The sequence below is a fragment of the Macrobrachium rosenbergii genome, chromosome 11 (assembly GCF_040412425.1).
Source record: "Macrobrachium rosenbergii isolate ZJJX-2024 chromosome 11, ASM4041242v1, whole genome shotgun sequence".
In the NCBI taxonomy this organism is placed as follows: domain Eukaryota; kingdom Metazoa; phylum Arthropoda; class Malacostraca; order Decapoda; family Palaemonidae; genus Macrobrachium; species Macrobrachium rosenbergii.
Genome location: NC_089751.1, coordinates 42,265,617 through 42,276,744, shown reverse-complemented (window position 1 = coordinate 42,276,744; position 11,128 = coordinate 42,265,617). Strand labels below are relative to the sequence as shown.

Here is an 11,128-nt window from a genome sequence, read left to right as displayed (position 1 = left end):
ATATATATATATATATATATATATATATCTGAAATATTTTCTTTTAAAACACAAATCAATTTAATAGAAGGAGCCCATAAAAACCCTGAAAGGTAGAAAGTTATTGCTATATTTCAGAGACCAAACTTGCCAGTAGAGGGAGACAGTTTGGTCTCTGAAATATAGCAATGACTTTCTACCTTCGGCGTTTGTATGGGCTCCTTCTATTATAGATATACGCATATATCTATGTACATGTATATGTATATATATATATATATATATATATATATATATATATATATATATATATATATATATATATATGATACCAATCTACACGAAATACCACGAGTTACCTACTGGTTAATATGTCAAAGCCAGAAAACCGCGCATAAGTTAAAGATATTATAAACCAACAGCTGATACAGTTATCTGTTATTAAAACTAGTCAAACATTACAAATCAAAAGCCGGAGAATTCCTCAAAATACCTTTTGGTGACTTACTGATTATGGCTGCTAAAACGTTATGGCGAAACATCTGTAATCCAATGTGCATTTTCTGTCCGCCATCAGACCTTAAAAACTACTGAGGCTTGAGGGCTGCAAATTAGTTGTTGATCATCCACCCTCCAATCATCAAACATACCACATTTCAACCATCTAGCCTCAGTAGTTTTTATTTTATTAAGGTTAAAGTTAGCCATAATCGTGCTTCTGGCAACCATATAGAATACACTACCACCGGGCCGTGACTAAAGTTTCATGGGCCGCGGCTCATACGGCATGATACCGAGACCACCGAAAGATAGATCTATTTTTGGTGGCATTACATTATACGATGTACAGAAAACTCGATTGCGCCGAAGAAACTTCGGCGCATTTTTACTTGTTTATTTTAAACCTGTAATTAGAATTGATGTTTAATAGGTTGCTATATCATCTTCAAATAGTTAAACAAAAGAATATGTGATAGCTGCAAGGAATATAACTTATATCTAACCTATTTTGGCTCTAACCTAATACTGATTGCTTAGAAAATGAAATTTCGTTCTATAAGTCGGCTCATGATCACCTATTTTGATCTGTAAAGGCAAAGCAAAAATAAGGAAATTCTCTTTTAAAAGTTTTAATACAGATGACTTTTCATTTAAAGGTTGTGAGTGTAAAGGTATTGCTTCCAAAGACTGTTCCCAAGGGCCCAGATCCCAAAAATAACCTTTATAGGTTCTATTTCTATAAGTTTCAAGTCTAAGACTTACCAAAGTCGACTAACTTCGAGATATATAATTAACTGCTTTTCAAGGAGAGGCACAAAGGATTCCTCAGCGAACAGATAAAGAGAATTATATTTTTTATTATTAAAATGAATAAAAAAAAAGGTCATTCATTATCACAGAAGAATAAGCATTATATTTTTATCTTTTAAGAAATGATTAGAGTAAGGATATTCTGATATTTGAAAAAAATCACCTCATTATCAAGCAAGTAAAAATCATCAACAGAAATACCCATGTAAATATTAGACGAAGTTCATTCATTAAATAAACCTGTGCATGTTTTGATCAGATGCATCCACGAAAACGACCCTTATTTCATAAAGTCATAAGAACTGTGCTTCTTCGTCAATTAATTAGCACCATCTTTCCCGTAATGCAACAGCAATATTTCTGCATGCGGCCAACGAGTGTGCCTATTAGAGGCCCTAACTTTATTCTCTTTGATTCCAATTAATTAATTAGTCATAACAACCCGGGTGTAATCACGCCATTAAACTAATAATGCCGACGCACACATTTGTGGCTAATTATTCCGCTAATTATGTCGATGCTGTTATTGTCTTTTTCTCTATAATTGCTGTTGTTGGACGACTTTTTATCTCTAGCAACGGCTTTGCAATTGCACGAAATTACTGGCACAGATCCTGTTCAGTCATTATACGTTTTTATGTTTTGTTTTTGATGGAACGTTTCTACAAATTTTGCAGTTGCTTTGCGCAGAATGTAAACAATTACTCTCTCATTCAACAAAGTATAATCAAATTTATTGTATGCATTATATACACATATATATAAATATATATATTCATATATATATTTATGTATATGAATATATATACAGTGTTTCGAAATTAGAGGCCCCCCCCCTCTACAGCATAAACTAAAATTGATATGGACAAAAACAAAAGTGATTCAGAACAGGTATTTATTTAAGTTTCTCTCTGATAATTTAATATTTTGTGTGGCCTCCATCTGCCTGTACCACAGCCTGCATTCTTGAGGGGTATGATTTCAGCAAATCACAAAAAAGCTGAAACTCAAACTCCATTTCCCTGAGCACTTCGGTCACCTCTCTTCGCAGGTCGTCGAGGCTTGGTATACCATCATAGCTCACTGTGCGTGCTTCAACACGATCCTTTAAATATTACCAATGTTTTCACACACATTAAGCTCAGGGGAGCTACCTAGAAATTCACTTGACGATAAGAAATCGATACCACTGTTTCAAAGCAGCTCCTGAAACATGGTGCCTTATCATGAAAAAATGTGACTTTTTCAACAGATAACACATTTTCAGGATCTTTGAGGAAAGGAAATGCTCCACCAGTTAGCACATTGTCGCTGAAGTATTCACCATTCCATGACTGTCCTTTTTCTTTGATGATCCACATTAACCGTTCAGCTGTGAAACAGAAAAATTCCCAAACATTCTGGAAATTTCACAATTGGCAATAGCGCACATCATCGCTGATATCATCCAACTTTGCAGCCCAAATGATGTCATTTTTATGATTTGGCTTCCTGACTGTGTAAATGAAGAATTCATCTGATGCGGCAACACGGAGAAAGTCAGCTTCATCCCAATCTTTCAGAAATGAACCACAAAACCATGCACGGTCTTCTGTCTGTTGCTGAGTGATGTTGGGCTTGCTGATAACATGAAATGGCTTGATACCAGGTTTTTTCAACTCACGATATATAGCACTATAACTTCTCTTCTTTCCCCTTTTTGTTTCTAGCTCAAGCGCCAGTTTACGTAAAGACTTTCTTGGTCTACCCACTGCCTCAGCTATGATGTCTTTTGACTCCTGAGAAAGGACTTCAGGCCTTCCAAGATTCTTGCTGCTCTTTTTGCGATGACAGTCATATGGATTTTTGTTCCAGTTCTTTTAACAAAGGATTCATCTCTTTTAATGTATTCAGCTATCCAGGAACGTGAAATGAAGGATGCGAAAGCATCCCTTGCCTCTCTGAAGGTTATAACCCGGATTCGGTCAATCCATCTGATTTCCTTCGAGTCGTTAGCCATGGCTGTATCTAACTCCGTCACTTGGTCTGAAAATACAAGAAATGTAAAATGAAAAGCAGCTTAATAGAAACTTAAAATAATGTACTTGGAGACAGGCTATAGCAGAAAACTTCATAATTTTCCATTTGTTCTGTGGAGGGGGCCTCTAATTTCTGAACACCTGGTATTATATTATATATATATATATATATATATATATATATATATATATATATATATATATATATATTATATTTATATATATTTATGTATATGTACATATATAGTTATATATATTTATGTATGTATATATAATCATGAATGTATATAGTTGCTCGCTATCGCTCGCATTTCCTAGTTCCCATATCCGTACCATACCCATATCCATACCACACCTATACCCATACCTGTATCCGTACCATACCCATACTCATACCCATACCCATATCCGTTCCATACCCATACCTATATCCGTACCATACCCATACCATACCCATATCCACACCATAACATACCCATACCCATATCTCTACCATACCCATACCCACAGCTAAATTAACCATACAAATAATAGTCAGCAAAAGTCTATGGGCAGCACCAGGCCCATTTACCTTCCAGAGTGCAAACAAACAAACAAACGTTTCAGAGTTTTAGCATTATAGTTGACTCCCGGATTGGCAGGGATGTCAGAAACCTGCCCTGTCTCGGAACTCCAAACCAAGAGGTAGTCCTCACTCAGGGACTCCGAAGTGGGGTATTTGACCCACCACACGTGGTCTTCCTCTTAGGCCTTCTGCACTGAAAACAACTCTTGGGACATCAGATGCTAAGGAGTCTGAAACTGACTCCATAACAAAGTGAAGACCCAAGCCATTTTACTTTGGACATCCCAGGAGTTGGGGTTAGCAAAGTTTTCTGATTACCTGCACAAATTTACATAATATTCTTTATTATCTGCTTTATTCAAAAATATTATTTCAATTAGACCTCCGTTTTTGCTCAATACTAAAGAACAGAGTTTTATGGAGAATAAATCTGAGATGAAAGGCTTCGAAGAGCCTGAAGATTGTCTTGAAGCTTTCGGAAGCCCCAGAAGCCTCCGGAATTCCCAGAAGCCTTCGGAATTCCCAGAAGCTTTCAGACTTCCCAGAAGCCTCTGCACACACACACACACACACACACACACACAGAGAGGAAGGCAGCCAAGGAAATTAATATGTATGTATGTATGTATATATAAAGTTATTTTCCATAGCATGTAAGGCAAAGAAGCAATGCACAGCTTTAAAAGGAAAATCTATAATGTAAGAGTTAGGGGAAATAATTTTAACACGATGCTACAGATTGGAACAATAGTTAGAACTTTGATACTGGAATACTTAAAAATTCGTGGAATATGGAAAATGAGGCGTTTGCACTACACAAAAGAGAGGCAAACATAAAGTCATAATAGGTATAATGGAACCGACCCATCTTGAAGGAAAGGGACCTAAAAAAAAAAAAAAACTTTGGATGGAAATGAAGAAACCATGGAATAATCAGCGGTATAAAGTCCACTGTACAGACTAGTTCATTACACAGAGGCTTTGGTACAGTCTGTAATAGAGATGGAAGGAACAATACATTATACCAAACAGGAAATTTGAAGTTCTTGGCTACCACAGAGCGTGGAGCAATCCAGTACAAACGAGTATGGCCCAGTTCCTGACACAGAGGTTAGAAAAGTTCATGGTAGAGATGCCATGTCTGTGATATGTGAGTTTTAGTCACATGGTGACTGCCCATCCTTTTACATCAGACTTTAAAGAATACTTGCAAATAACATCCAGTCATGTTTATGCTCTGTGTTGTAAGCAGATGTGCAGCATTCCTTATGACCTTTTCTATACATCTATCGCTGAAATTACTTGTGCTCACGCATAAAAGCAAACACACAAGTACACGCGCACGCGCAGAGAGTATAATATGACAGAGAGAGACAGGAAACAAAAAGGCGAATACACCTCACGTACCATAATCCACATACAAAAGAACATCCGCTTTCCCATTTCATTCCGGCAAACGCGCCATTCATCTATGGGATGTGCAGGAAGTACTGATTATATGACGCAACACAACGCGGCTTTTGTGACATACATTTTTTAAAAAGAGGATGTCGGGTCTGAAGAGGCTCAGTAGTTGGCGAGTGCTTGCTTACACCATACAGTCGTAAAGCTGACAAGAACAGTGGAAGGCATTTGACCATCTGTGGGGCATTCCCTGTGTTGCCCAGTTCTGGGTCCTCCAGTGTAAAAATCCTTACGAGACGTTTTGCAAGGTAAATAGGAGTGGTTCAGTTTTACTGGGAATTTCATTACTGCAGGAGTTTAGCCTTTGAGAAGTAAGTCATTCGGCTATTTTTAATTTTTTCTTCATCTCGGAGAATGGATGAAAGCGTAATAGGATAGCACTAAAATTACTTATAAACAAGAGGGAAACTCATCAATAATTTCTAATTAGCAATAATTTAGTTGAAGAAAGAAAGCCTCCGAAAATGAAAAAAATATTATTGTAATAATAATGTAGTTATTTTTCATACATAAAACAGAAATAAAAAATGATCCTGGTACACTGTTTAGTAGAAAGGCAACTTGTACATTGAAAAAACTAAAGCTTTAACTTGACTATATGCACATCTATCTACTGTATATATATATATATATATATATATATATATATATATATATATATATATATATATATATATATATATATATATATATATATACACATATATATATACATAGAGTGTATATATATATATATATATATATATATATATATATATATATATATATATATATATCTAGTCAAGTTAAAGCTTCAGTTCTTTCAATGTACAGCAGTTTGCCTTTCTACTAAAAAATGTACCAGGATCATTTTACATTTCTTTTGTGCTCGTCATTGATCTTTAGACCGGGGGATATTTCTCACCATTCCATAAGACTTTTTCATCCCTGGTTGTCAGAGCCAGGCAGGGAAAAGTATGCTTGGCTTAATGCGAGGTTTTATACGCGAGTTCGTTCCTTGATACTGAATTTTCATTGGCCAACTCTGGTGTGGAGTCCCATTCACTTTAGGATGACTGTGCACATAACAGAAGATAGCACTGAAGACTGAATACTCAATGATTATTTAATGCACGTTTTTTGTAATGAAAGGAGACGATGCTCAAGCGAGAGTCATTTTACGTATGAAAAACGCGCGCAGTCGCAGTGACGACAGGTGAAAATCGTACAATGACCCGTCCTTCAGCAGGGGCGTTGTCAGCCTAACGGTTTTTCTGTGAGAACTAGAGTTTTTTTTTTAATTCTTGTAATATGACTAAAGGTATGTTAGTCTTACTTGAAAACCATCTCTGCTTAGCTTAGCCCTCCTATACAGGAGTCATGCATGCAAGAAATGATTCAGACCAGACCCCAGCCATATGATGCCCTTAAAATTCTTTTACGACGACTAAACGAACTCAGAAAGTTCTTGGGTAATCAACAGAATTATTCAGAGCTTGACTAAAGAGAAGAGAAGCTGAATGGGGAGAGACAGAACAACGTGAGGCAAGTGCCATCGATTCTCTCATGAGAGAAATTTAAGTGTCGCGCATGGGAGAACCCAAGTGTCACACATGGGAGAAATCTAAGTGTCCCACATATATGTAGGAGAAATCTTAGTGTCACACATGGGAGAATATAAGTATCACACATGGGAGGGATCTAAGTGTCCCACATAAGAGAAATCTAAGTGTCCCACATAAGAGAAATCTAAGTGTCCCACATAAGAGAAATCTAAATGTCTCACATAAGAGTAATCTAATGGTTAATAGCCAAAGCCCTTTCAGTCTTGTGTTATGCTGTGCTTGAATACCAGGACATATACTTTTCCATTCAGACGCACGATTATAGCTAACTTTAACCTTAAATAAAATAAAAACTTATGATGCTAGGGGGCTGCAATTTGGTATGTTTGATGACTGGAGGGTGGATGATCAACATACCATTTAACAGCCCTCTAACCTCAGTTGTTTTTAAGATCTGAGGGCAGACAGGAAAAGTGAGGACAGAAAAAAGTGCAGACGGACAGACAAAGCAGGCACAACAGTTTTCTTTTCAGAAAACTAAAACCAGGTCAAAGATATATTAGGTATAAAAAGTAACATTATGAGTATTAGGATCTCATAAATAAACAAACAATTAGAAAAAACATAAATATCTCCTTAGTGTAGAAATAAACAAATATTATCCAGACATCTTCCAATCAAATGAAGCTGGAAAGGTCCACAACATCAATTGAAATCAAAAGGCTATGCAGCCAGAGGCAATACGGATTCAGATTTTGATGGAATTCCTTCTGGCAGTTCCAGGAAGGTACTAAAATGATATAAAGAAGTTGGAAATAAATTGAAATGCAGTGAAATGAAGTACCTGGTCCCAGTAACATATCCATTATACAGTTTGAACTTCTAAGCACCTGCAGAAAAATCTAAAGTAACATTTTACATGGAATAATAGCATTGAAATACTACCCATACTAATGCAGGGAGTCAAGGTGATTCTCATTATAAGCCCAAAAACGCCTAGTAGATGCTGTCTCCATAATAGCACAGACACAGAAGAAGAGACTGGAAGTTAATCAGAAGCTCTACTATGCAGTTACAGACCTAGAGAAAGTAGATAACCCTCCATAACAATAGGCTCATATGATAGCTGGAGGTCATCCTGGCAACGCACTAAATACCAGATCATAAACTTATTAACAGATAGGCACTTCGAATCTCGCTCAAATAAGAACACGTGCCATGCCATCCCACTCGTTCATAACAACGTTCACTTAACGGGCTGCCGAGGAACAAGAGCCCGTGCAGCACAAGACTGGCTAAATCTAAAACCAAAGAACAACGTTCATTGCTACCAACAAACCGGGGACTGCTCCACAACTACAGCAATTAACACATTAGATTTCATTTCATTAATATATCCGCTTCTACCTTCGACCTTCAGCAGTACAGCAGGCAACATACTACACCCAAAGACGGGAGTACCGCAAGGATTCCTCCTAAGCCCCATACCTTACCTAATATATGTTAATGACCACCCACTACCAATGCATACAGATACAGTAGTTTCCTGGTTTGTGCATGACATGGTGTGCCGATGAAGACGGAGGAAAGAAAACAAAACACGCCACCATGAAAATGGAACAGGAACTGCAACAAACAAAGAACAGGAGAATACAGGGAAGCAAAGAGCAGTATCCAGAAATGCACCCTAACTACATCAGCCTGGAAACTGGATATAAATTCACAGTTGTAAGCCTGCAATACATCCATCAATACTAAGGGAAATTTAAGAGCACAACATTTAAGACATCGAACTGACCAACGTAACGGTATTACGCTCCTAAGACTTATGTAAAACTAGTACGGTCAATAATATAATATTTCAACTAATTAAACTTTCTGTAGAAGGGACAGTATACGCACACGCACCTACACACACAAAACACACACATATATAAATAAATATATATATATATATATATATATATATATATATATATATATATATATATATATATATATATATATATATATATATATATATATATATATATATATATATATATATATATATATATATATATATATAATGATGTGAATGTGAATTTCTAGTCACCAAAATGGCTTCTTAACTTCTCAGTTTCTTCATACTCTTTATGCACAGTTTCATTACAGAACCTACAATCCGATTTGAAAATCAGGTGGAGAAACAAAACTACAAGTGAAAAGTTTCCGAATTCACACACTGGCTTGGAGGGATGACAATTTCGAGCACTCTGCCGGGGAGAAGGGTATAGGCCTATTCTCTCTCATACATACTTATATAGCTCATTTGTTTCAGGTCCACTGCTGGAATATGGCATTCATGAAGATTTTGATAATTTTCCTTCCTCTTCTCCGCAGTAAGTATCAGTATTGTACTTTAGTCTAAGCTGAGGTAAATGAACGGTTACTGTGGCAAAATTCAAAAGCTCAAAGCAATTCTGGGTAGAATGAGAATACAAATGTTCATGTAATGAGAAAGATACTGAATAACGCTATGATCTCTAAAATAAAAAAAATACATTAGATAAATTTATATATATATATATTGCATGCAACACCAACAACATCAAATGTCGAACTTATGAAGCTATAATAACAAGAGTGAAATGTTATGTCCTAATCATAATTCGTGTATTTTTCAGTTGGGTTTTGTAAGCCAGTCGACAAAGTTGCTGCTGAGAATGATGTCGGTTAGTAAATTTTTAATTACAATTGAAAGTTCATTAATAACTCAGACATGCATAAAAAGGAACATTGTTGCTTATCATTAATCATGAATTATCATTGTCAGAATATCAAATGTTAACATAAATTACATTATGCATATTGCTTCCTTCTACCTTTTGTTTAGGTTGGTTCTGATGAAATATAAGACGCTTTTAACTATTATACGGAAAGTTACATATATACGTACACACTCACCTATACACACACACATATATATATATATATATATATATATATATATATATATATATATATATATATATATATATATATATATATATATATATATATTTATATGTATATATAGAGTAAGGGTTTATATGTCATAAGAGTAGGGATGACCAGCGGAAAAGTGATCTTTAAATCGTTTTTCTGTAGTTCTCACCATCACTGCACATAAAGGAAATCCCAAAATTTGCTCATTAATCGTATAGTTCTTCATTCCCATGGAATTACTTGACTCCTTCTCACCTTCCGCTCACAGGAAAAGGGAACAACGGACAAAGTTCAGTCGACGGACCAGGAAACGTTAACAATTACGATGACGACAATAACGCCTGGTGGACGGACATGTTGCCTCCCGGCTTCGCGACCAGCGACTGGTGGAATGGTGGAGCAAGCAACGACAACAACAACAACAACTACATGACTACTGGTGATCCATGGGCTGACAGGAGCGATAACTGGATCTGGGACGACAGCAGCAATAGCTGGTGGGACGATTTTCTGAAGAATGACTGGTGGAACAGCGATGGGAATAATGACTGGCCCAGCGGGAACACCGGCGACTGGTCGAGTGACAATGAGAATGACTGGAATGGATATCCTGGTGATAATCAGCAAAAGGGGAATGGCGATTGGTGGAACAGTGATATCAACGATTGGTGGCATAAAGCCAACAACGACGACCAGTGGACCAACTCTGAGGTTCCATGGTGGAGTAGCAATGGCACCATAGAGAATGGTAATGACACCATTTATTGGAGCGTTAACATCTTCGGATTGTGGCCTGAGGATGGCAATGGCACTACTGCAAATCAGACGGACGCTGGCCCAACGGGTAATAACATCAACATAAGTCCAACAACTCCCCGGGGTCTGACGAATGCCATAACATCGTCTTCTTCTACATCAACGCCCTCTTCAATAGGATCAAGTACCACAACATCAGCTGCTGCTCCTGGACCAAGCGTCACGACGCCTAATCCCAAATCCCCCAAGGCGTCAAGAACGACCACCTCAGCAGGATCAAATACCACACCTTTCAGTACTACATCCACCACAGGTTCAGATACCACGAAACTAGCTACTAATGTTTCCCCTACTACGGTGACACCATCATCTACAGTATCAAACGCCACAATAACAGTCAGTGGAACCTCCAGTACGACAGCAAAACCTACTGCAGGAAAATGAAGCCCCAGAGCACCATAAGCACCATACAATAAACACCATCAGCAGAGAGATAAGGAAGATTCAACACCACATTATTAGAA

At 37.0% G+C, this 11,128-nt stretch overlaps 1 protein-coding gene across 1 annotated transcript in view; it reads left to right on the top strand.

Annotated features, from left to right (window-relative positions):
* Window positions 1–5,431: 5,431 nt before the first annotated feature.
* The window catches only part of LOC136843373 (autotransporter adhesin BpaC-like), a 5,841-nt gene continuing 144 nt past the window's right edge, over window positions 5,432–11,128 (top strand). Inside the window, exons 1-4 of the mRNA XM_067111720.1 lie at window positions 5,432–5,585; window positions 9,202–9,262; window positions 9,548–9,595; window positions 10,117–11,128. The exon at window positions 10,117–11,128 is cut by the window's right edge and continues 144 nt beyond it. Of these exons, the coding sequence (XP_066967821.1) occupies window positions 9,217–9,262; window positions 9,548–9,595; window positions 10,117–11,048 (1,026 nt within the window). The 5' untranslated portion in view covers window positions 5,432–5,585; window positions 9,202–9,216 and the 3' untranslated portion in view covers window positions 11,049–11,128. The remainder of the gene's footprint in view (window positions 5,586–9,201; window positions 9,263–9,547; window positions 9,596–10,116) is intronic.